The sequence below is a fragment of the Vicugna pacos genome, chromosome 12 (genome assembly GCF_048564905.1).
Source record: "Vicugna pacos chromosome 12, VicPac4, whole genome shotgun sequence".
In the NCBI taxonomy this organism is placed as follows: domain Eukaryota; kingdom Metazoa; phylum Chordata; class Mammalia; order Artiodactyla; family Camelidae; genus Vicugna; species Vicugna pacos.
In genome coordinates, this window is record NC_132998.1 from 27,360,394 (window position 1) to 27,387,601 (window position 27,208).

A 27,208-nucleotide genomic window follows, 5' to 3' on the forward strand; every position below is an offset into this window, starting at 1 on the left:
GACAACCGGGGAAGGTTCTGTGAAGGAGAAATACAGGGACCCGATAGTTGATTTCATCAGCAGATAGCAAAAACAAGAGTAAGAAGAACTTCCCAATTCTTGTCGAGTCATAGGTGGACAGATGGTAGTTTAGAAACATTTCCATGTATAGTGCTGCACGGGGATCTGGTGCAAGTCTGAAGTTGCAGATGCTCACAGATGGGATTGCATTCCTGCCGGGCCGCCTGTGCTTGACCCTGTGATAGTCGAGGTGTGGCCCTGGGCTGCTGATAACAGGGACTTTTTTCTCCAGAGCACTTCAAGCCTTGGGAATCCAGAGGGGTGGTTTTTACTTCCTGTCATCCAGGAAAGGGTGCTAAGGTGAGAGCTGAGGTCACAAGGGGATCAGTTTGGAGGGAACTAAGCAGGCTTTCAGAGCTGGCAGTAGACTGCTTGGCAGGCTTCCTTGTTACTTGTGGATAACTCCCCCACCAAAGTAGTTTTTGCCCTCCTTAGAGCCAAGGCGAATTAAGTTACCAACCAGCTTGTTTATGAGCAGAGATGAATCCATTGGCAAGCCTATTTTTCCCTTATTAGATTCCCATTGTCATTTAATGCCTTTTTATTTATGTGTTTCTTTTGAGTAATTGCTCTGTGTCTTGGCCCTGGCAATTCTCTGCAGTTTGGATTTGCAGACGACATTGGCACGGAGCTTTTGGAATCAGTTGGGGCTGAGCAGGGGATCTAGCTGTTGCTTCCTTGTTTGACTGATTTTTCTCTAGCAGAGCCTTTCCGTCACATCACGTGCTAGCAAAGGTACCTTAGTGAAAGGAGGGATGTAGGGAGGATTTGGCTTCTGAGCAATGGCATCAGCACAGCATAGGCCGGCGACTCGGAACCCAAGAGCTGGTCTCGAGATAAACCACGCAATAAAGCTTTTTCTAGCCATTGCTGTGGCAGCTGCATAGTGGGGCTGAGTGATGCTAATTTCACCTATCTATGTTTAGTCATCGACATCCTGTAAACTGAGCTCTCGTTTTTTCTTTTTTCAAAAGATCAGGATTCCTAGAGTAAATGAATCTGGCCCCATGAAGCAGCCCCCTGCTTTATGAAAAAAACAAAACAAAACAAAAAAACAAAAAAATCCCACCATCCCAAACCCCAGGCTGTTAAAACCTGATGTTTTCTGTTGTCTGGAGAAGGGTGTTTTTGCTATAAATGAAAGACGTGACGGGGTATTTCAAAGCTTTGTTTTGGTTATTGTCGGTTCTGCCAACATGTAACATCTGTATTTATTTTCCAAACTCTCCCAATGACTGATTTGCATCTGTTTAGTTCTCTGAGTAACATTTCATTTCCTGACTTTATAGGTTGCTATAAAATCCATTCGTAAGGACAAAATTAAGGATGAACAAGACATGGTTCACATCAGACGAGAGATTGAGATCATGTCATCCCTCAACCATCCTCATATCATCAGTATTTATGAAGGTCAGTGATTTTTTTTTTCACCCCCGTATCCGTTACCATTTCTCATACCATGGGGCTTGCCAAGATCTTTAGGTAATTGCCCTTCTGGGCAGGAGCCAAGTATTTTTCTTCATGATGCAAAAATAGCCGGGTGTGATCTCTTATTTGGTTACATTGAGTGCAAGCACACACGTATAGCACAGCTCACTTTGGCCATAAAATAGCTCTGCCAGGTGCCTTCCTCTGTCTTCCCAGTTCCTTGGCGGTTGCTAAGCAACCCACCTTATTGAAAGCCAGTATGTGAGACAGCCATGGTTTCTGGAAGGTGACAGTTTGCTGAGTGACCAAGGAATGGTGGATCCACTGTCAGTGTCATTTCCGAAAGCTGAGGCTTCAGGGGTGGGGTCATAAGTTATTCAAAGTTGGCCTCTTTGAGTTAGGAATTAGCTTCCAGCAGGTCCAAGCAATACTGAGAAAGAGGGATCTGTTGGTGTGACAGATGCTTTGCAAATGTAGTTCAAATTGTTGGTGTTTGTAGAAGGGCAGGGAGGGAAAAGCTTGTAAAAGTGCTCATGCTTCAACTCTTTGGTCCACCATGGGAAGAAATGGCGAGTATAAACTTCCCACAGCCTATCATTAAAAAGAATCCTTTAAAAAAATTACACAAGCAATATGTATTTATGGCAGAAATGATGGAAATATAACTGTTAAAATAAAAAAAAACTCTGTTCTAACACTCAGTTTGATAAATAGCTCTCTAAGCATATTTATATTTTTATCTATTCTTTATATCTGTATATGTTTTTTATACAAAGTTAGACCATACTGTTTATACTGGTTTTAGCTTGATTTTTTTCCCCCACTTTTTATACCATGCGTCTCTTCCTATGTCAATAAATATTCCTCTATAAGGACATATTAAAAAGTTTTATAGTATTCCATTTATAGACATACCATAATTTATTGAATCTATTTCCTTTTGTCAAATATATAAATCGTCTCAAATTTCTGGTTATTATAAACAGGGCTTTAGTGGCTCTCCTTGTACATCATTTTTTACATTCATTTCTGATTATTTTCTTATGAAAAATTCCTAGTCTTGAGCTTATTGAGTCAAAATGTTTCTGCAGAATATTTTTTAATATACGGTTGAGTCAGACAAGTAAACCTATTTTAAGTTTCTGGTCTGAGCGTCATGTTATATAGCAAAGGCCAAGAGGAAAGCAGATGGTAACTCTAAAATTTTTCTGATAGTTCGGGTTTTCCTTCTTCTGGTTCTCTGCTGGTTTGGCTATTCTTTTTTTCCTGCTGTTTCTATTTTTGCTCCTCATCGAGAAGTAGGTGCTGGTAATATCTTTTATCTTGATTTTTCCAAAGCTCATTAGTGGGTCCCTTGGGGATAGGATTTTTAATGGAAATTTTCATTCAGTCAGTCTTTTATTCATTCCACAAACATCTCATGCAGTGGGTCTCAAAGTGCAGTGCTTATAGCCGCAGCGTCATCATGAACTGGGATGGTTAGACATGCAGAGTCCCAGGCCCCACCCAGGACCTGCTGGAATAGACCTGCTGTAATACAACAGAATATGTTGTAAGTGACACATTCTGTGACCGTGGTGGCCCAAGCTTAGAAGTTTCCATGGAAATACATGGCATCCAGGCTGGCCCTTGAAGGAGTCTTTTTGAGGAAGATTTGGCAAAAGTAGAATTCTAGGCTAATAAAAACAAATCTGAATATGCCTGATAATTGAGGAGAAATTCTAGAAGTTAGAAGTGAGTCAAGATACCAACTAAGAGAATGAGAGTGAGTTGTATTAAATTCAGGGTGTTTTTGCTCTCTGTGGCCCAGTACCCTGGAAACATGAAGGTGGTTGTGCACAGTGTGGACCAGTGTGGGTCATGTGCTCTGTGAGCACTGCTGTATTTGAGATTTCTTGGCCTCACTCAAGCAGGAGGCTTCTTTACCAGGGAGGCAGAGAGACTGTAAATCCAGCGCTTTATTTGGGAGTCAGTCTGGTCACTGAAGTCTGGCATCGAGAAGTGACTTGATGAGTGACTTCCTCACTAGCATCATGCCCTCTTTGGCCCTGGGAATCCTTCAGGCCGAATGGGGAACAGGAATTTGTCTCCCACCCAAGGAAAGGCCAGAGGTGACCCTCAATGGGAAAACATTCTATTATCAAGAACAAATTGGCCTCAGTCCAGCCTTTGCTGGAGGCTCAAGAAGAGAAGCCCTAGCTTATAACTTTAAAGATGGGTACCAGCATGAATTAAAGTTCTTTGGGTGACTAGAAGTGATTTCCACCAAGGCCTCAGGAGAGAGCTTGGGCTTCAGTTCATAAAGCCCTTAGAACTGGGAGTCAAGAAAGAGCCTGAGTTCTCACACCAGACATGAGACTCTGGGCAAGATGGTGGGCCTTTCAGTGCCTCAATTACTGCACCTATAAATGGGGATAAGCATTGTACCCCTCACCTAGGGTTCTCAGTAGGATTAAATGAGCTGATACAAGTACTGGTTAGCTCAGAAAGGTCATTGTGATGAAGACCCCATAATCATCATAAGTGGTTCTTAACCTGGGTGCATTGACAAGGGTATTTCGTGGTTGTGCTGCAGGGGTCTGTAAATCCTTTGAAATAGTATATAACTATGTTGCCCAATACAGAAGCCACTAACCACAGTTGGATATTTAAATTAAAATTCATTGAAATAAAATCATTAAAAATTCAGTTCCTCAGTCACACTAGCCACATTTCAAGTGGCTCAACAGCCACATGGGGCTAGTGGCAGCCATACTGCACAGTGTGGATATAGAACATTTTTGTCATTGCAGGATGGAACTGTGTTGGTGTATAATGTGTTAATAAGTTCATGGGTTATTTTTTTCTAGGTAGGGGGTGAATGCTTAGCTTTTAGCAGACTCTCAGAGGGATTCCTGACCTCAAACAGGTTAAAAAGAAACCCACCACCTTTAAGTGTTTTGTGGCCTTAAGAGTACCATGCAAATAAAAAGGAATTGTTTTAATCCAGAAAATTCCCAGGGACTTAAATGTGGCTCTCTTTTTCTTTCAAATTCTTAGAGATTTCCAGTTTCTTTTCTGTTCTCTTTCCCTTCTCCCACGCAAGTTGTCTTCCACATCTACTAAATAACTGTGGAGGAGGGCAGCTCGCCTCCCGTCCTCTGGGATTGGGAACAGGCAGTGACCAAGGCACTGTTTCAGCTCTTACACCTTTAACTGGGACCCCACAATCGCCAGGTCTTATGACTCTTATCTGCTTCACTACCCAGGACCCCAAGATGCCACTTCCGGAGTGAAGTTAGACATCCTAACGTCACGTGTAGAACTCTGTCATTTACAAAGGTCTCCCACCTTTAGTCTCATTTGATCCCTACAGCACACACGGGAGGTGGGCAGGCCAGGTGTTCCCATTTTGTAGTTGTGGAAACTGAGGCTCTGGAGGGTTAGTGACTCACTAGGTGTGTTAGTTTGCTAGGGCTGCTACCACAGACTGGTTGGCTTAAACAATAGGAATTTATTTTGTCTCCGTTTTGGAGGCGAAGTCCAAGGCCAAGGTGTCAGTAGCGTTGGTTTCTTCTAAGCCTCTCTCCTTGGGTGGGGCCTTGGTAAAGGGCATGCCTAGCATGCACAAGGTCCTGGGTTCAATCCCCAGCACCACAATTAAAAATAAATAAAACCCTAATTACCTCCCCCCTCCCAAAGTAAATAAATAAATAAAAATACGGCATCTCTCCTTGGCTTGTAGATGGCGTCTCCTCCCTGTGTCTTCTGTATGTGCCTGTGTCCACATTTCTCCTCCTTAGGATACTGGTCATATTGGATTATAGTCCAGCCTAATGACCTCATTTTAACTTAATTGCCTCTTTAAAGACCCTATCTTCAAATTGAGCTACATTCTGAGGAACTAGGTGTTAGGACCTCAACATACGATTTTTTTTAGGTACATTCAGCTTATGCTGGCTAGTTGGTGGCCCTGGCACATAGGTCTTCTTACCCATTTTGTAAGGGGAACCTTCTCTCTGGAAGCTGGTTGATTGTTTGACAAGCCAAGCAGGAGTCTTGGTGCAGAAGTGTATTAATTTGCTTGGTGAAAAATCAATGCCCAGGCATTTAAGTGACTGGACTTTAACCAAATGAAGTTTACAATTTCTTCTTCAACAAGGACCTTTGTGACTTAAACACACACACACACAAACACACACACACACTGCAGCAGCAGCAACATGACAAATCAGTGATGCACCTAACCCTGTTATGCTTCGGACCTTTGGGCTTTCATGAGGGGAAGTCACCAGTTTGGACTGTGTAATCTGGGGATAGTGAAATAGCTAGTTTCAGAGAAAAACTAATTCACTCATTTAAAAAACCCACTAGTTAAGTACCAACTATGTGCCAGGTCCTGTTCTAGGCGCTAGGAGGGCAAAGATGAATAAGACAAACTCTGGGCTCATGTTGCTGACATTCAGTGAGTAGGCAAGTGAACAGATAAGTGACTTTTGAGCTAAGACCTGAATGGAGTGAGGAGTCCTTTATTCCAGGCAGAGGGAAGAGTATGTGCGAATGCTCAGAGGAGGAAAACAGCTTGTTTTGGTAGAAGTGACAAAGGGCCTGTGAGGCTGAGGGACCCGATAGGGTGGCAGGAGAGTGGAAATTGGAGAGGGCCAGGTTTTGACCATATTGGCTAAAGGAGAGAGTGTGGATTTTATAACAGGAATAGAGGAAAGTCACTGGTTTTGAGGAGAGAAGTAACATTTTAAAATTTAAATTTAAGACACTTGAAAATAATCCTAATAATAGCTAGAAGTTATTGAATGTTTCCCCTGTGCTAGGATATGTGCACGTTATTATCTCATTTAATCTTTATATCCATGAAGTACTAATTGTTAACATCCCTATGTTATGGAAAGGAAAATTCAGCTTAGAGCTGAAGTGCATTATCCAGGGTTACACCAACTACTAAGCAGCGGTGGATCTGAGAGTCTAACTCAGTCAGTGACTCTCTGCAGCCGGTGCTCCTGTTAACTGAGCAGGTCGGTTGGTGTCTGCGGTGACCTCTAACTGGGGCAAGCATTGTCCTAGACCCTGTGATACAGAGAATTCCTGGCCTTCTTACAGGTCACTGTCTTAAATATGTGAGAGCATTAAATCCCACCTTGGTGGGTATTTTAGAAGACAGTTCTGCATACATCTCAGGAAGAAGTTTGGGGCCTCCCATCCGGTAAACTTATAGGTCAAGTATTTTCTAAGTTGCAGTTCATGGACGTGTTAAGTTATTTGTATGTTACTCATAATACCCGCAGGCTCATAAAATCTGTGACTTCACTGAATCATTGCTTCTGTTCACCAAATCTCAAAAATAATTCCTTTCGAATATTTCTTTCTCCATCCAGACCCTGGGGTTACTCTCCTGTTGACCTGTAGGTGAAGGTGATTGACCCTCAAATTTGTCAACTCTGTGTAAACACAATCCAAACTGGCTTTGAATGCTAAGTCAGTAAAAGAGAATAGACATACACCCTCTAGCGTGAGACTAAGGGTAACCTAATGAAGAGAGAAGAGGAAGGAAGAAATCTCTGGCACCATCTCGAGATGGACCCCTGTTTCCAGTCAAAGGAATTCCATCCTCTCAGCAGGGAGGTGATTGACAATATGGAAAGAACAGCTGAGAAGGAAGTGCCCGCCAGAGCTTTCAACTTGGTTGCCTCGGATGGAAGAGATAAAAACAGTTTTTGCCTGGGGTTCTGATTTCAGGACCCAAGCTCAAACATCAAAGGCGCATTGTCTCACCCGCATTTCCCCTTTGAAAGCCTAGGAGACTCAATCTGCAAAACCACGAACAGGCATCTTGCTGCACAGCACTTTAGGGAAACAGCACCCCATCTGGTAACAGTCTGGCACGTAAATGCGAAAAGGTGGGGCGTGGGGAGATTGGGCTGGTGCCTTCACTTTTATACTCCTTTTTTTTTTTTTTTGTTCCTGGAAATCTCTCTTCTTGGCCCTGCAAGATTACATCTCTTTCTTGGCCCTTTGTGTTGTGATATGCCGGAACTGGCCAGCCTTTCATCACATCCTCATCTCAGGTAAGGGTGAGCCTGGCTTTCTGGAACAAAGTAGGAAAGCAGTTTGACATTTGTCAGCTGTGATCTCTTGCCTTTGGGAGCATTTCTCAAACTTCAGAAACAAAATAGCAAGCAAATGTGTCTCTCTGAATAATCATGTGAGTCACATGCCCTAGCTCCACGAGCCTTAAACCTGCTGTTCATGAGAAGATGTCAAATAGTCTGCATTCTAGAAAATTCTCTGAATTCCTATCATGAAGACATTTTGGATGAGTTTACTATCAGTTCAAAGCTCTTCCCATCTTCCTAGAAGCATGCATTACAATATGCTTTTTCAAGCTACCTTTACCTCCTGAAATTCCGATAGTTCTTTCTGGAAAGGGATATAATTCTTGCCTCTTGATGAACATCACTATTTTGACAAGCCATCCCTGCTTTCTCCTCCCTCCCAGCTTTTGGCCAGAGGCAGTGGGGCGGGTGCAGGATGCTTCCATAGAACCCAGCTGAGATCCTGGAGTCAGAAACTATTGCTGCCCCAGGAAGAGAGCCCCTTGGGGATGGCAGGACCCAATCAACTACGTCATAATGCATTTGAGCACGGTTCTCGGAGGGGGACCCAGGACCCAGTCAGCTGCATCAGCATCACTGGGCCCCTCCCTAGACCCACTGAGCCAGAAACCCTGGGGGTGGGCCAAGTGTTCTCTGTAATAACCAGCCCTCCAGGCAGCTCTGATGAACTCTCAAGTTTGAGAACCACCATATTAGAAAAACCCCTGCTCAGTAGGTTAAAAGCCAAAACAGGGCTGCATTGCGAGCATCAGTGATTTGGAAACACTTAACAGGGGAGGCAGTCACACATTTTTCTTCTCTGGCTCAAGTGCCTTAATCCAGGGTTTTCAGGCAGCAAGCAGATCCCGATTTAGACCCCTTTGAAGACAGGGGACAGCTGAATTGATCTAACAGGGTCTGTGGGTCACTAATACTACCCACTGTTCTCATTCATTTGCTTAGTCATTCATCCATTTTACAAAAATGTAGTGAGCATCTACGCTCCAGGTAGTGTTCTAGCAGGACGAGTTTGTACTTACTGTCCAAATGGGCTTAGATTTGAATGAGTCAGTTGCTTTGCCAGTTGCTACCGTGTAACCTTGGGCTAGTGACAAACTCTCTGAGGCTCAGTTCCCTTAGCTCTAAAATGGGACCAATAGCCAACTACTTTATAGATAAGGTTGTGAGGATTAAACAAGATAATGAATAACATGGCTAAGCATCGTCCCGGGTACGTGCTCAATAAACCACATTGACTATTCCTGATGTGATGTTAGGGACCTGAGAGGTCCTTTCTGGCTGGAGTAGAAACTTCTATCGGGAGGTAGAAGAAGAGAAGATTGAGGCCAGATTGCCCATTCCAGTGATTCTGAACTCTGGATGCACGTCAGAATCTCATGGGGTGTTTATAAGAAAAAATGCTGACGCCTGGGTCTCAGCCCTGGGGACTTCAATTTAATTGACCAGACTGAGAAAGATGGGCCTAATCCCCCAACCGAGAGGAAATGAGTCCTGCTTTAGAATCTTGTCTTGGTCTGATCATTTGTCAACAGTTAATTCCAGAGAACAACGTGTGTCTGGCAGCCGTCACCAGTGAGCCGTGGGCGATACCTCCGGGCTTGGGTTTCCTTCCTTGGCCATTTGGTTGCTGCCCTCATCAGGGACTCAGAGCCCCTTGAAACAGTTTGTTGAACTTGGCAAAGCGGTGTATTATGCTTGTGTTTACTCTTTTGAACCCATGGCGAATCGCTGAGCATTTTAACACACTCCCTCTGCTGCCAGATTCCCAAGTTCCACATGAAGTCTCTTCCGACTGGATCCAAACAAAGGCCCCCGCCTCTGCTAATCACACAGCACCAGAGGGTTCACTTATAATCATGCGAACGAGCTCTTGCAATGTGAATCCGTCCAGTCACGTTTCTAATGAGCTTCCTATGAAGTTAGCTATTTGACCTTCAAGTGTATTATTTCCATTGTTTTCATTTGATTACACCCAAGTCATTTTTCTAGAGGCTGGAGATTAGAAATAAAACAACTGAAAATGAATGCTACTCCCTGGCTGTCCTGCCTCACCCTCTTGGGTTTCCTGGAATTCAATATTTTCCAGTGCCTCAAATAATACCACTTGTACTTGAAGGTAATTTTTAAAGGAAAGAAAAGGGAAAGAGAACTGTATTACCATGTCACATAGGGTCCTTTGAAATGAAGTGGGATGGCTCTGTTAATTTGCCAAGGCCGTCAACAGCATGCATCTAGGAAGGCTCCTGGAGTGTAGGAATGGGGTCTTTACAATGACTGTACCCTTCAGAGGGGCTTTGGAGACTGAAAGGGGGATTGGACTCGATGAACTGTAACTTCTAACTTTCAGAGCCTGGGATTTTTTTTTTTGATTTGGGAATTTGTGCTCTGCCCTCTCCCTTGATTTCTGACAGTGAGTTCATCTGGTAGGTACGGCTCTGAGTTTGACATCCACGCTCAAGAACACCACTGGGGACTGAAGAATGCTCCTTTGTTAAGAGAGCCAGGCTTGCCTCCACCTCTGGCTTTGCTGAGCCCTTCGGTGTAGTTCACTCTCTCTTCCGCGCCCCCACACCCTCCCATCCCTCAAGGGCACAAATGCAATCTCAACTGTGGGTTCTGCCAACACATATCCATACTAATTCTGAATTTGACCCAGGCTGCTTCTTCGTTTGTTCTTCTTTCTTAAATGAAGACTTGCTGCCTGACAATAACAGCTGACACTAACACGTGTGCTTACTACTGTGCACTGGGGTAATTCTCACAGTGTGGGATAGAAGCTTCATTTTCACAGATGAAGAAACAGGCAACAGAAAGTTTAAGTAACTGGCCAGGGTCACTCAGCTGGGTAAACGGCAAAACCTGGATTTGAACCCAGGTAGCCTGGCTCCGGGAGTCAAGCTCTTAAGCTCTGCACCCTGTTGCCCAGTGAAGCAGACTAGAATTTAGGGCTGGTGAGATAGTCCTGAGCTGTACCTGGTGGGTCAAACAGTGGCTAGAACCAGAGGTGTGATAACCACAAGTCTGGCTTTTCCACCCAAAGTGATAAGGGTGGGGTGAAACTGCAGCAAAGCCCCGCTGCGGGCTTTTCAGGAGAGGGAGACTAAGGCTGTCTTCACGGAGGGTGGGATTTCTACCCCTTCGCTGCCCACATTGGGGGAACGTGCTTTTTTTCAAAAGTTCACTGTGGAGGATGGTGGAGGCCAATGATTGGTCCAACATGGTGCCCTGATTCCTTCTCCCACACAACTCCTCCATCCTGGCCGTGTCCTCTGCCCTCCCAGCATTTGATATTGATCTTCCCAAACACTAATGAATGGGTCTCGGCTCGCCTTTTGCACCCCCTCTTCCTCTGGTAGCTTATATACTTTCTTTCTTTTCCTTTGCCTTCTGTGGAGTCCACTGCTGGCAGTGGGTGGCCTGGTTGGCTACAGTTCTCCTTGGCTATGCCAACCAACATCCAGAAAGAGTTCTGGTTTAAGAAAAGACAGTTAGGGAACTAAAGAGCCTTTCATTGTCCAAACCAGGAAACACATTGAGTCAACTTTGACCAACTCATTGACGATGGGAAAGCTGCCAGTCAAGTTTAACTTTCTCACTCTCACTGCCCTGGGCTTTCAGACATAAGGGATTAGAGGACTATTTTATGAAGCTGTGAGCCCATGAGGTGTTTGAAATTTAGTTCTGGGGAGGGAACTCTTGAAGAATGAATCTTGTATTGACTAAATGACCTCATTAGGCTGCAAACATTTCTTGCAAAGGAAAGATCACTCCATTTCTGAAATGAAAAATAAAGAGACTTTCTAGGAGTGTCCTCCTGAACTTTAATAGAAGAGCACCCCTGAGGAGTGGCATGGTACTTCTGTCGGAGGTTTTAGGAAAGTAATTAAAATGCTGCCACGTGGGGAGGCAACACCACGGAAGGGGTGGCAGCATCCTGGAACTAATTTAGGAGATGAAGTTGGCAGGAGGCAGAGGCATGAAGAGAATTCTGATGGGTCCGCTCCAGGCCCTTGGCCTTTTTGCTTAAAACCAACAAATGAGTCTTCCTCTCTTGAGGTTACATGTAAAGCAGAAAGATAGCCTCCGTTTTTTTTTTTTTAAATAATGTGCTCCTCCTGGAGTGTCCTGTTAATTGCCCCCTACCCTCTCCTCTCCCAAGTCCATTTTCCTCCTAAATGGCCTTGTACTTGGCTCTCAAATGGCTGGTGGATGGTTCGCATCCCAAGCTCTCCTCACCCATCAACGCTGCTCCCAGGCCAGAGCGTTGCTTTTATCATACACATTTTCTCAAGCTATACGAGTTGTGTTATTAACCCCGAGGGCAGCAGGAGGGAATGGTTAGGAGTCGGATAATTAGTGTGGTTGTGAAAGCCAGACAATCGGAAGACAGAACTGGACTGTCAAACTGAACATCTGATGAAATTCAGAATTGGGAGAAGTAGCTGTTACTATAGCAACCAATTCCCACTCTCCCTTGAAATGGAAAATAAACAGAAAACAAGAAAAGTAATTCAAGTTGGTGTCTAGGAAGAAGGCCTTTCTGCAGATCAGTAGAAGAAAGAGAGAATTTGGATATTTTAGGATATGCCGAGACAATGGTAAAACCAGCTCATGCAGACAGCCCATGTCATTTTTGATGGTTCAGTTCCATGCCTGTTTTCTCTGGGACTCTTCTCAGGACCATTCAGACTACCTCACCCATCTTGCCTTCGGATCACCTACGTAGCAAAGTGTGTATCACACGGGTTGTATCACACAAATAAATCCACTTGGTTTATTTGATAAGTACTGGTTTTATTCAACTAGGTAGCCAACTCCTTGACAGTCTTATGCTACATTGGTATCCCCTTTATCACATGGCAAAATGCTCAGATAAATGCTTCAGATAGGCTGATAAAAAAGCATTTTCAGAAAAGGTAGTGATGCTGGTTCTCTCTGATAAAGGAGACTCCTTATGAGTATTATGCAAGGAGGGTAAACAGATGATGGAGGAAGGTGGTGGAGAGTCGTGGCAAGAACATCAGCTTTTGAGTCACACACGTTTGGAGTCAAATCCTTACTCATATCTGCCCAACAGAAATGTGTACGGAGGAGCATTGAAAGACATGCACAAGGATGTTCATAGCAACATGCTTCGTAGTACCCTCACTTGGAAACAACACCGCTGTCTCTCAGCAGTAGAATGGATAAGTAACCATGATACATCCACAAAATGGAGTGTTCTCCAGCAAGGAGGGTGGACAGTCTTTGACTGCATGGAACAGCATGGATTATTCTTACAAATATATATGTTGAATGGATGAAGCCAGACTCGAAATAATATACTGTATACTGTACGATTTTTAGAAAACTCAAAATCCAAGACTGATCTATGATACTGGCTTATGTACACGTCCTTGGGGAGATGTTCAGTGTCAGAAGAGGACGTAGAGGGGTACTTGCAGGGCGCTGGCCATGTTGCTGCTTGATCTGAGCCCTGGTTGCCTGTTTATGAAGTAGGGATACTGTGAATACCTATCCTGTATTGAATGTGACAATCCACGGCAGGAAGTAATTGTCCAATAAACGTTAACTATTAGGACTGTGAATCATCCTTCTAGGGGAGGAGAGATTATTGTCTGGGGAGGCTTTTGGGGTGGAGTGAGCCCTACACCGTTTTTTGGGTCCAGGGTCCTGGGTGCTACCCTACCCTTGTTCCATCCATTTATGGTTCCCAGTGACGTTTGGTTATGAGTCTGACCGTCATTGCCCCCCGCCCCACCCTCGCTCCTCACCAGCTCCTTGTGGGCATTCAAGGCCTCTGCGTTTCGTCATAGTCGCTTTCTTCTTACTCTTGTCTCAGTCCCCGGCCCCTGCCCTCTGCTGGTAGCTCTGCTCACGGTGCTCTGTTTCTGCTCTCACTCATGCCGCCCCCTCTGTCGGGCCTGCCTTTCCTCTCCTTCTGACTCTGGTAAAGACTTCTTTAGTATCCCCAGTACCATCCACATAGTGAGTGCTTTATAAAAGTGTGTTGCTCTACTGGAAACCTGGATCTGCACCAGACGGACCTGGCCCCGTGCTGCGGGCTGACTCAAGCTGAGCTAAGTTTCTATCTGGGGTTTAATTTGCCTGGTAGGCCTGGCACGTCCAGGGCCATAGTTTTCCTTACCATTCTGGAGCCACCGGGCTTCTGGGTCAAACCGTCTGGCCAAGAGACACAGGCTTTCATTTTTCAGAAAGGAAACCCTTCCCAACTGGTGGAAAATAAGCTTTTGCTTAGTGACTAATAACATAAACACAGACAAGATTTCTGGGCTTATAAATAACCAGTTGTAAAAGTGCCCAAGGGAAGCAGTCCTTTCTGCCAGAAGAATGGCTGAGAGCATTCCTACCACCTCGCTGATAGTGACCTGACCGCGGGCGAGGAGCCGGGGCCCAAGGCTGCGGAAGCCGGTCTTTCTTTGGGACCAATTCCCAAGGCCTTGCTCTTTTACATTATAAATCCTGGGCAATTCTGGAAAAATAATAGCTGATCGCTAAGGTTCTTCCTGCTCAAAAATCCTGTGATTCTGCAGCAGCCACTGCATGTTTTAGAAGAGTGATGCCGGCAGGGAGAGGAAAGTCTTAGGATTTTGTTTGGCCTGAGCTACAAAGAGGCAGATGAAGTAATTATGAGAATGGCTTCTATTGACTGAGCACCGGCCTGGGCACCATGCTGAGGGCGCTGGACCCGTACGCTCACAGAATCCCCCGTAAATTGTTAGCTTCATTTGACTGATGAAGAGACTGATGTTCAGAAGGGTTAATATGTGTGGATAATAGTATAAGGGCTAGGAGTGTGGAGTGTGCAATCACACTGCGGGTCCAGGCCTGGTGCTTGCTTTGTGGCCATGGCTGTTATTAACCTCACTGTACCCAGCCTTTTTAGAACAGGATACTCCTAGGACCAGAGCCATATGATATAATTCATGCAAAATGCTATTGGCACAGTGCGTGCACATAGTAGGCCTTTAGTAGATACTGCTGTTATTGGGAAAGGGTCAAGAAGCTTCACGTGTAACACCAAATGGCCTCCTTGATGAATCATGGATGCTCCAAGTCTATAACTATTGTTTGCATTTAGCTAATCTGGTTATAGTCAAGGCCTTGACTGTAAGTCTCCAGCTGCTTCCTGCTGGAGGGCTGGGGCTGGGGTCCCAGAGCCAAGCCTGGCCACGTGGACAGTTGTCTCACCTGGCTGCCGACCCGCCTGTTTCCCCAGCTGGCTCCAAGTAAGTTCAGAGGGAGTATTGAAATGGCCAAATCAACATGCAAAACTCAGTTAGAGACCAGGTTCTCCCAGGGTGATCAAGTATTAGCATTTTCTGAATATTTTACGTGTGTTTGACTGTGGAACCCTTTTTTTCCCTCCAGGATGTCTTGTGAGACTAGTGCTCTGTGAAGCATGCATTTGGAACAGTTCCCCCGCCCCTCCAAGTGCAGTCAGCAGAGGAGCAAGAGTGAGCAGGCAGGGGCAGCGGGTGGGGGTGGAGGTGGGGGTAGGGGTGGAGACTGTTCAGAAAAGGATGACTGGGGACATGAGACAGGTGAACAGGATTCGGATCTATTTTAGAGGTAGAACCAGCAGGACTCACTGATGGAAGCTGTTTAGCAAAACATTTGGCATATTGAACTGATCTATGTTTATATCTCTTTGATACCAAGTTAGCCAGTTAGAAAGGGACGAATCCTGTCACTGATACAGTCCTTTTGTCTGCAAGTGACCCACACTTCCTGATAGTCACCAAAGGGACCAGTGGCTTTGGCCTCCTTTAGGGATACATCAAACTTTTGAGGCGTGTGAGGCTCCTTGTTTATTTCTCTGCCAAAATACTTTCCTTCTCCTCCCCAACCCCCTGACCTTCTTTTAAAATTAGAAAACCCGCTGCCCTGTCCAGGGCCTGTCACTCTATCATTTTTACAGTCTGAGCCATGCATTCTGAGGCAGCCTTTCCAGTTTGCAAAGTTTATTGTTAATGAGAAGTGCACAAGAGGCTGAAATCCCTGGCAAGAGCCAAAGCTACAGGGTACACCGAGGCCAGCAGACGCAGGAGCAGCCAATTTTATCTGGCTGTTCCCTCTCCTCTTCCTCCCTGCCCTCCTTCTCCCTTCATTTTATCAGAGAGATTTGGCTGGACTTGAAGGAGCCAAAAAGGAACTGGAGGGACCTGAGCTTCTAGCAGCCAATGACAAGGTGTGGGAGTGCAGCGGACATAGGCCAGCAGCACGTTCCAGTTCCCTGAGTGTGTCTGTGTGTGTGACTCAGTGCTAGGCCCTGGGGTCCAATCGTATTGATACCAACAATAATAACTAATATTATTGAGTGTATGTCGTAAGTGCAGGTCTTGTTCTGAGCATTTAATGTACCTGATACCAATAAATCCTCTCAACGATTCTAGGAAGTACTTACATATTACATTTTACGGTTGACTAAGCAGGCACAGAGAGGGCAAGCAACTCTCCTGGAGTCACACAGTAAGAGGCAAATCCAGGAATCTACTTAGGAGTGTCTGATTCCAAAACTGCAGTTTTTACCTCTCAAAGTCTAGGCTTACTGTCCAGGCAGAAGAAATAAATATGCAAATCAGCAAATACACTCATGCAGGTTGAAAGTGCTATGATGCGAGTATTCACTAATAACGGAGAGAGCTAGAAGGGAGGCAGCATGGAAGCCGTATTTCAGTTTGTTCTTGACTGATGGGTTGGAGTTTCCAGCAGGTAAGACAGGTAGGAGTAAAGGCAGAGGGTAGAGATGGAGGTGGGAAACAGCAATGTGTGTGTGATTGTGAGAAACAGTGAATAGGCCGGCGTTGGTGGGCTTGGGGGGCCTGACGGAGCAGTAGAATCTAATGAGATGGAGGGAGGTAGGTGGAGGTCCTTCAGAGAAGGAGGGTCTTGGGTACGCTATAAAGGTTTATATACCTTATCCCTTGAGAGTGATGGATTTCAACACAATTATTATTTTGTCTTCGCTCAAGGGACATCTTATGTGAAAGCCTCAAACATGAAGCAGAACAGTGGAGTGACTTTGGGTAAGGTGGAGCTGAGGACCCAAAGCCTGTCCTTTGTAGCCTCCCCTCACCTGCCCCCACTGGTATCTGCCTGGAACTCCTAGGACTCATTTGAGCATCACTGCTAGAAAACATCAAGGCTGGGGAGAGAAGCCTTTTGTGCCATGTAATTATTTCCTATAATGGTCCAGAATGCATTTCTGAAGCTTTGAGTTCCCTCATTTAATAAATATTGCCAAACAGCATTGAGTGCTGGGGATACATCCATGAATGAAACAGACCAACCCTCATTTGCATTCTAGTAGAGGAGACAGAATAAATGCACAGAATAGATGTGTAATAGGACTAAAAGGGGTCCATAGGACATGGAGGACCTGGTGGCCACATTTGGAACTTTGGGTTTTATTTTGGGCTAGATGGAAAATCTGGAAGTTTTTGAGCAAAGAGGTGATGAGGTCAGCCACCCATTTTGGGGTCTGGGTAGCTGGTTCATAATCAGATGGTTAATAATGGTAGCTGTGTTTGTTATTCTGTGTTATCCCACCTACAGGGGAGGGGCTTGTGAGAAATGAGCCTGGTAAAGAGAGTGGGGGTCTCAGAAAAGAGAGGCACGTTTTCCCTAATGTTCCAGAGGCATGTCTAGGAGCGGCAGTGATGATGTCATTGACCACCTGGCTGGGAAACTTGCCCATCTCCTCGTGACATTGAATGGCCTGACTTGTGTGCCCCCTGCCCAGCGACATCTCCGTCGTCCCCTCTCGCGCTCTCTGGAGTCACAAATGAGCTTGTCGGATAAACAGGGTGTTTGTGTATTGCCGTCCCCCCTGCAGTGTTTGAGAACAAAGATAAGATTGTGATCATCATGGAGTACGCCAGCAAAGGGGAGCTGTACGATTACATCAGCGAGCGGCGTCGCCTCAGCGAGCGGGAGACCAGACACTTCTTCCGGCAGATCGTCTCCGCCGTGCACTATTGTCACAAGGTACGGCCCAGCCCCGCCACAGCTTTTGCTACGGATCGCTTTTTGTCGCAGCACGTGATTCTTTTCCTATTACAAAGGTGACATCAGTCCATTGTAGTATATATGGAGAATCTATAAACTAGAAAGAAGAAAATCACCATCACCCATAATCCCAGAATCTAAGGGTAACCTGCTGTTGACATTTGTTTGTTTCTTTCCAATCTTCCTACTCCTCATATTTATTTAACTTTTAATTTTGAGTAATTTTAGATTTACAGCAAAGTTTCCAAGATCGTACGGAGTTCCCAGGTACCTCTCACTCAGTTTAACTAACCCTAACATCTTACAGGACTCTAGGACATTTCTCAAAGCCAAGACACCCACATTAGTACACTGCTGTTAGCAAAACTCCAAATTTTATTCAGATTTCACCAGTTTTTACACCAACAACCTTTCCCCCTTCCAGGATTCAGACATTTTCCTGTGTTACTAAAAATTCTCTATAGTTAATGGGATTGTTGAACGTTTAGGCTGGTTCCAATTTCTGGTTATTATAAACAGTGATTGCCATTTTTATGCCTTAACTTTTTTTCCTCTTATTTGAGTAATTTACTTAAGAGAAATTCCAGAAGTGGAATTAGCGGGCCCTTTGTTCTGAACCTCTCTCTTTCCCTTTCCTTGCGTAGTTACATTCATGGAGGGTACGTACATACACCTACACTTTATTGCAACACAACTAAGGGGACGTGCTCTTAACACAGCCAGTTTAGCTACCCTTCATCTCTGGAAGAGGGAATGAAGTTCACAGATCATTTGTTGAAATATGGCTTGGAATTTATTATTTATCATTTGAGTCATGATTTCCATCCCATTTATACTTTTCCCCAGAACTGTCACACCTGAAACAATCATTCATTTTGAAGACAGCAGTGACTAGAAGCCAACATAGCATCCAAAACAGAGTCAGTTTCTTCATTCGGACGGTGGCAGCCTGGGGCCTTCTGGTTTGTTAAGTAGTCTAGTTAGATGAGAGTGAGTCTGGAATAATCATCTTCTCATTAATAACAGTCTAAAACCCTTAACCCATGTGGACATTATTTGACTTCTCTTTGCTGACTCAGAAGACAGTGATGACTCAGACCGCACAATGTGTTGCATTTGTTTGGAATCTGACCATCATTGTAAGCACCACAGCCCCGTTTGCACTCTCTGAAGTGTGAGTCCTTGGGCTTTGTGTGAACGGGGCTTTATGAGACTCACTCCATCTCACTGTGAAGACGAGCAATGCAGCAGTGTAAACCAAACTGCTCCCAATACTTAAAACCAAACAAAAGCAGCTACCTTGTCTTCGGAATCTTTCCTCCAGGAGCCCTGGTTTGTGCATTTCTGAATTCAAAACATAGCCTTGAAGGTTTGGATTAGAAGGAGCACTAGAAGTACATGTTTTTTTCCACCTCTCCAGTCAGTGCTTTTGGAGATACTAGGAACTCTCAGGTGGAAAGGAAAATAAGCAATAAAGCACCAGCTGTACACATGCAGATTCCAAGCTAAAGAAATCTTGAATGAAAGAAAGAATTCCGAGCCAGTTGGTTTGCTTGAAAGAGCAGCTTCCTTTATGCTGAATGATGTTAAAAACGTCCTTCCCTGCTGCTACTTGCCGGGCCCCAGGTAGCTGGTTCTTTCAGTTCCTCTTCTCTTCCCGTGCCCACTCGCTCCCTTAGAAGATCGTGGGGGTTTGAAAGGAACTGAGCAGGACTGTTGTTACTGCCGTACAGACTAACAACCTATTGCTTGACGACTTCTTTTCACCATTCAGCTGGCTGCCTGCTTGTCACTGCAGCTCAGCGGACAGCCTTGGCAGAGTTGGCTTGAATGGAAGGGTCACACAGTATGGAGCGACCTGCTTTGGTCTCTTTGGCCTCTCGCACCTTCACCCTTCACCCCGCATTGTGCCCTACCCAGCAGAGAGGGACTTTGAGAGCCTTTTCTCCCAGCTGCTTGGGAAACACCCTTGGGAGTACTTCTGTTCTCCTTGGGACTGGTCTGCATGGCTTCATGGACCAGAATATATTGAGCTAGGCACTGGGGAGACAGGTAGACCGGCAGACAGACAAGTCGGGTCTGTGAGCCCCACATTCTGAGTTGCCAGCAGAGACATCTGCTGATTCCCTGGGAATCGCATCCTGTCTGTAGGCAGACAGTGTTTGCCACTGCCTGGGATTATACTGCTTTCACACAGTGGAATTACATTCCGACAAAGAGTCTCCCCGCTGTTTTACAGGCTCTGGGGGAGAATGGATTCCAGTCATTCTTCCCTTAACCACACAGCAAGTGACTAATGCTCTCCTGCCTGGTCGCTGGCGGGGAGCTTCATGACAGTGAGAGAAATCCTGAAGGATGGGGGCGAAGACCACCGGGGCTGGCGCGTTTCTTTAATCTGTCAAAGATTTCCCTTTGTTCACCCTCCTCCTTCCTCTCCCTCTCTGTCTCTCTTATCCCAACTGCTCCCATTCAATTCCCTGCCTGTCTTCTCATTTCAGAATGGTGTGGTCCACCGGGACTTGAAGCTGGAAAATATACTGCTCGATGACAACTGTAATATTAAGGTAAAGCTCTTGCCTCATTGATTGATATGCCTGACCTGGGGACTGCAGCTGGCTGGGGGCTTCTGCTGCTCCAAGCTGCAGCATGCAAATAAGGCGGCCCTTCCTTCCCAGCAGGCGGGTGGGGAGAGTCACTGGGCTTGAGCCCTCTGCTCAGTTCAAACAGTTAAATTCAACAAGCATTTATCGATCTTCAGCGACGTGCTAGACATTGTCCTAAAAGATGACCAAACTACAGTCCCTGTCCTTGGGAAACTCATAGTTGACAGTTTTTACCATAAAAATACAGTAACAGTGCATTTGTATCTTGTATCACGTTAGCCTGATGTCACTTAAATTCAATTTTCACAACAACCGTATGAGATAGATATTATTATTTACATCATTTCACTGATAGGGAAACTGAGGCACAGAGACATTAAGTAACTTTCCCAAGGTAACACAGTGGTAAGCAGCGGAGTGGGGGTTTGAACCCATGTCTCTCTGACCCACTGAGCCCAAGTTTGGACCACTCTGCTGGATATGCCAGCAGGGTCCCCAGTTATTTTGGAGTTGGAACCCTATCCCTGCCACTTCTGTTGCTCCCACCCTGCGTCTCCTGCTTCTCCCTTCCACCCCTCCCACCCCCAAAGCAGCCCTGGAACTGGGAAGCTGACTGAAAAGGTGGTGGTGATTGCTGTCGGGAAGGAGCGTGCCGTCAAGTGGCGGCGAGTATTACTGCGGGCTGCTGCCAGGGCTGGAGAAAGCTGTCCTGGCCACGGAGTTCAAGGGCCTCCTGCAGAGCACTCCAAATGGCCTTTTGATCATGGCTGCAGAATAAGCAAATACGGTTTCAAAATAAACAGAGCTCACTGCATGGGTTTCATTATGAAATGGCCTCCGTACTCCCAGCACCAGGGGTCCCTCTCATTGGCTGCTGGTGACGTTAGTGCCTCGTCCCTGGTCCCCAGACCAAGCATGGGAATGACCTTGCATCATCCCCTTTTTTGCTGTTGTGGTTGCTCTCAGTTGAGGGAGTGCATCACAAGACTATTTCCTTGCTGGGACCAATGGGGCTGCCCTGTGTTTGGATTCTGTCCCCAGATCATGGTGGCAACCATTAGTCACCATCATCCTCTGAAAGGACCCTGGAAATCACGTTGGGGAGACCTAGTTTTTAGTGAGTGGTTGACCATGATCACATATTTCTATACAGTCCACAGAGTAAGGAGGAAACAGTTGGTCAAAGTAGCCTTTCTAGGAACAGGAAGTGAAATCTCAGGGTCTCTGCATTTCTGGCAAAGTGGCTGGATTATTCTAGAAGGAGTAGTGGCTGCAGAGTTAGAAAATTCCATCCTGTGTGGTTTACTAGCCGCTTGACATTGGGGGAGCCACTTCACCCTGTTTCCTTGACCATAAAATGGGGAGACGGCAGTGCCCACAGGCTTGTTTTGAAGACTAAAGGATATGCTCCGTGATTAGCTGTATCAAGTGCTGAGCACTGTGCTGTGAGCCAAGGTTAAGAGCAGTGGCTTTGGAGTTGGATGGTCTGGGTTTGAAATGTAACCCTGCCCCTTACTAGTGGCAGTGTTTTGGATGAATGACTCACGCATCTAAGCCTCAGTTTCCTCCTCTGTCTAGTCTCCATCAATTGGGGAGGTTGTTGATCTGGTCATTTTTTAAATGAGTATTTGCTGAGCAGTTACTCTGTGCCAGCAGGCTCTGTGCTCAGTCCTGGAGAGTTCATGACAAAGGTGAGGATTTTAGACAGTATATAGTCAAAGCACTTAGCACTTAACTTTTAATACCCAAGGCACCTGCTTACATGGCTGGCCACTAGGGAAGTTGAATAGGAAGCCAGCTGCTCTGACAGTGCTCGGGGCCTGAGGTGTGTGGTGGTCAGGCTACGGCTGGAGAATTGGCTTCTGGTCTGAGGGGCACATTCTGAGGGCTTGTGTCATCCACTCTGGTAACTTTCTCTGTGAACTCTTCCTGCCACCTGCCCCCAGAGCTCTCAAAATGAAATGGAGTTCTTTACAAGGCCTGGAATGTGAGCCTCTCACTTGGGGATTGGGTTCTATGGTACAGCTTGACCTCTAGTTCCATGATGTAGTTCCAGAAGTGATAAGGCACATAGCTTCCTATGGAGTCATTGAATTCCCCAATGGAGGAGAAGAATGGTTAGCATTCTGAAAGCAATTGTGCTGGAACAATGGGCAGGAGCCCAGGAGAACGGCTTATTTGCATAAAGCAATAGGGCAGTGATGTTGGGCCTCCTGGCTCCCAGGACCAAGTCCTTCATCCGGGGGCCCTGTCCATTATGGAGGGAAATAGGGGCCATGTAGAACATTATAAGAATTAAGATTTTGGTCTTATTTTTTCCCTTAGGATTCTTTTTTTTTTTTACATTTTTTATTGATTTATAATCATTTTACAATGTTGTGTCAAATTCCAGTGTAGAGCACAATTTTTCAGTTATACATGAACATACATATATATTCATTGTCACATTTTTTTTTCTGTGAGCTACCATAAGATCTTGTTCCCTTAGGATTCTTAATCCTTAAGAATTTCTCCTCCTGGCATTTACCAAAGTAAAACACACATACACACATCCAAACCTTCCCTTTCTTTGATGCTGTTCCTTCCTTCTGCTCGCTCAAGGAATGCTACAAGGATTGGAGAATTCTAGAGCTTGAAAGAAACTTGAGGGTCATTTTCCAACCCCTTGTTTTGATGATTATGGCCCAGAAAGTCGATGTGCCCCAGATCATACACAGTGAACCAGCATGTCATTCCGTCTTTGTTTTCCTGGAATGTGGCACAGTGCTTGTCACACAGTAGGGTTTCTTAAGCAGTTTGATTTTGGAGTGAAGGGATGACAGCCAGGATTAGAACTCACATGGTTGACTTCCAGGCAAATTCTCTTTTCATCATCTCACACCCACTTCCAAGGTTTTGGAAAATGTGTTTCAGCTGGTGTTGATTTGTCTTCCGGCTGGATATGCTCAGCTCTTCCTGACTCAGCATTTTGCTGAAAACATATTGAGAAAGGGCACTTGCAGCAAAGGCAGGCAGACACATGGCCACAAGCTGGCCTCCACGTTTGAGAGCCCATGTCGTCAGTGTCTGGACCAGGGGACCATTGCCCCTGGAGGTCTGTTACCAATCCCCAGAGTATGAGCAGTGAGATGCCTCTCAAAATGTGGGTGCGTTTCCCCTATTTCCAGGGTGGAGGGCTTTTGCCCAGAAAGCCTGTAAGAACGCTCCTGGTTTGAACTTGTCCTGTGTCGCTGCCGTTTTGGTGTGAGCCGTGCAACATGTGCCTCTCTCCTTCCCTGCCTGATGTTGGTTTGCAAAGAGCACATCTGGCCACGGCGAGAGGGTGTGGCTTCTAAAAATATTCACACAGTCAGTTGGCAGAAAGAATGAGAACAATGTGCTTCTTTGGGTTGCATTCCGTACTCTGCGGAGAAGCATGTCTACTAAAATAGACACCCAGCACAGCATTAATTCGCAATTAATAAAAACGGACCAGATTCACGTCCCACTCTCTGGGAGAATGGAATGCCGACAATTCCCATAGGAGGCTCCTGTAAAAGGGCCTGATGGTGAGAAGCCAGGCACCGGGGTCAGCTGACCTCCACAGACAGGGCTGGGAATTTGGTGCACTCCCAGGGCTCAGGGTAGAGGGACCTGGGGGAAGCGGCCCGTGGCTCCTGATGACAATGGAAATGCCCGCTGCTGCGGAGAAGAGCAGCTTTGAATGGCCAGGGCTAAGAAGAGACAGAAACCCCCAAGGCTTAACAAGACCTGTGGGCAGCTCAGGCTCCAACTGTATGAATGTGAGGTTGCTGCACTCGTGCAGTAATGAGTCCATTCATCTGTTTGTTCATTTATCCATTTATGCGTGTGTGTGTGTACATGTACATCCATGAATGCCTTCTTTTTGTTATATTATTCCCATTTTACTGAGGAGGAAGTTGGTGGCAGTTCCCATCCATCACCTAGCAGGGCCAAGTCCAAGGTTAGCCCCAGGTTCTTCGGGGCTCTGACCTCTGATCTGTCCAGTGCACTGCGCTTCCTTTTAGACCCTGCACATGACTGTCAGACCATTGCTTATAGTCTCATTAGCATCCTTTCCCAGCAGTTACCCATCAGCAAACTGACTTCCTTTGTCATTGGATGAGCTTGCAGTGATTATTCACAGTGATCTAAGGTTAATCCCTTTTGTTTAAATGGTGATAAAATGTATGTAACATAAAGTTTACCATTTTTAGGTTTTCGGTTTAGTAGCATAAGTACATCCACATTGTTGCGCAACCATCACCACCACCCATCTCCAGAACATTTGCATCTTCCCAAATGGAAACTCTGTCCCCATTCAACACTAACTCCCCATTACCCCCCACTCCCAGCCCCGGGCAACCACCCTTCTACCTTCTGTCTCTGAACTTGACTCCTCTAAGTACCTCATGTGAGTGGAATCATATCATATTTATCCTTTGTGTCTGGCTTGTTTCACAGAGCACAATGTCTCCATAGTTCATTCATGTTGTAGTGAGGTTAATTCTTTTGACATGTGAATAATCGCTTCCCAGTTTTTCTTTCTAACTCTGATTTTCATCCAGTGGGGCCTACCTCTAGAAAGGCTTGCTGACAAAAACTTAAACTGAGGACATGAGTGTTGACATCCCAGGTTCCTTCTCGGAGTCCAGGCTGAACACAGTGCCCCAGTGTGGGGACAGAGGAGGGTTCTGAACAGGGCAGTAGAACAGTCTCTCACCAGCAAAAAAGGTAGTTATCTTTCTCCAAAGGTTACCAGTGTGCCAGCAAAACCCGACTTTGAAAGCAAAGCTGGATGCCTCCTTGGTGGAGAGTCGCCCTTGACACACAGCTGATGTTCTGTTCTAGAGAACCGCACTGAACCTCACATTCCTGAAGCTGTTCTATCTCTGTGACCTTTGGCAGAGGTCAAGTCCTCTGACCCTCAAGTGCCTCACTTACAGGGTGAGGTGCAGGATTAGCTCACCCCGTAAGACTCTTCCAGGTTGGAACCACTTCTTGGATTTGGTTTTTTGTTTTATTATGTTTAAAAATTGTTATTTCCCAAATTTCAGCTTTCTCCAACTTCCTAAATTTCTTTTCTTTTATCTCTTCATCGATTTTGCCTTTTCCCAGTATCTTCCATCCTATTTCACTTAATTTTATTTAGTTTAATTCACTTTGAAAAATTATATGTATCTGAAAAAGAAACCTGACATAATTACCGTCAGTGAAAAACCAGAATCATTGAGAATCATGACGTTAATAAAGTTACTTACGTGGATTTAAGGTGGGACACATATTGAGCCCCAACTTTGTGCCAATTACTATTTTAAGCATTTCATATACTTCCTGTCATTTAATTTTCACCACGACACGATAGGGGTGGATACTGCTCCTACCCCCATTTTACAGATGGGAAATGGAGGCTTTGAGAAGTTTTATAACCAGTGGCCATTTCCCATCTTACAGTTCTTACAAACTCCATATGAAGTGGAATCTTAGAGCTTCAGCCCAAGTTTAAGTGGCTCAAGAATGGAGAACTGTGTGTGTCTGTGTGTGTGTGTGTGTGTGTGTGTTGATTAATATTGCTTTTCCGTTGAAGTGCCAAGCACATGGACTAATCTAGATTTCTATTAATCTTATGTCAGTGGCAATGACAGTTTTACTGGGAGAGGCTGATAAACATCAGTCTGTGAGGATGGGAGTGGGCCATAACATAAACACGCTTCTCAGAAGGCCTACAAAGAAAGCAAGTGTGCCAAGACTTGGAGCACTTCCAGTGGACATGGGTGTGTGGGGATTTGCACGTGGTGGTGCTGGGTGCCTCTCACGTGTGTGTGTGTGTGTGTGTGTGTGTGTGTGTGTGTGTAGGGTCACGCAGTGCCCCAGATGCCGCTGACATTGCAGGGTGGGAAGGGAATGTGTTTTCCTCAGGACGTGCGCTGTGCTGTGTGAGTGCCTCCTTAGCTGTGGGCTGAGAGGACGAAGCCCAGGGCCTTCTCGGGATGTTTCAGGGCTGCAGCCGTTCCTTGCCTCTTCTGATTGACAGGGCACACTTCATAAAGCTTCCAGCCAACTTCCTGCAAGCCAATTGGGGGCTTTGATAAGAAAATGGAATTCAGGGCAATTAAGTGCAATCTGAGCCCTGAGAATGTGTTTTCTGAGGGCGGTTGTTCACCAGCTGCTTTCAGTGCCATTCCATTCATTCAGGGACGCCTGTTACAAGATGGGCTTATTCTGGGCACCGCATTCAAAACGGCCTTAGCTGGGCACGTATGTGATTCACTCGTCCTATTTAGAAGCCTCAAGTGGCAATCGGTTTTGGGGATGGCAGAAGTCCACAGCGGCTCAGCGTGTAAGGCTGGCTTAGACTGGGTGAAATTTGCAGATCACCCTGGGGCTAGGTTGGGCAGTGGTTTGAAGCTGTAAAGACACCTGGGTTACACTGTTGCTGGCTAGTTAGTTCTCTTGAGATGAATAACCTCATTTCCCTAAACCTCAGTTTCCTTATCTGTTAGGAGTGATAAAATATCCCTAACACATAGTTTACTGTTTTTATCGTTTTTAGGTGCTCAGTACAGTGGCATGAAGTACATTCACACTGTGTAAATGGGATTGTAGATAGGGTTAGAGACTGTAAAGTGCTTAGAACTGTACCTGGTCATTGTAGATTGTTCAGCAAGTGGTAACTAAGTTTATTATTATTTTGTATCATCGACTAATTATCTTATGCTTTTCAAAATATAATGCCTCTTCTGATGACGAGTGTTTCTTGGGTGAGGGCAGGTGCTAAGCAGTGGATGTTGCAAAGATGAGAGGCAGATGTGGAACCTGCCACCTGCCTCGGGGGACTCAGTCTAGAAGGCAAGGTGAATATATATTTGTATATACATAGGTACATATATATGTGATGTGATATGTATGTGCATATGTAATATATACATTACATGTGTATATGATAATAAGCATATACATGTATAATATATACATTAC

At 45.4% G+C, this 27,208-nt stretch overlaps 1 protein-coding gene across 2 annotated transcripts in view; it reads left to right on the forward strand.

Annotated features, from left to right (window-relative positions):
• NUAK1 (NUAK family kinase 1) overlaps positions 1-27,208 on the forward strand; it is a 67,739-nt gene that overhangs the window by 30,220 nt on the left and 10,311 nt on the right. For both annotated transcript variants that reach the window (XM_015240633.3, XM_072973071.1), the window contains exons 2-4: positions 1,350-1,470; positions 17,455-17,606; positions 20,126-20,191. In XM_015240633.3, the coding sequence (XP_015096119.2) occupies positions 1,350-1,470; positions 17,455-17,606; positions 20,126-20,191 (339 nt within the window). The remainder of the gene's footprint in view (positions 1-1,349; positions 1,471-17,454; positions 17,607-20,125; positions 20,192-27,208) is intronic.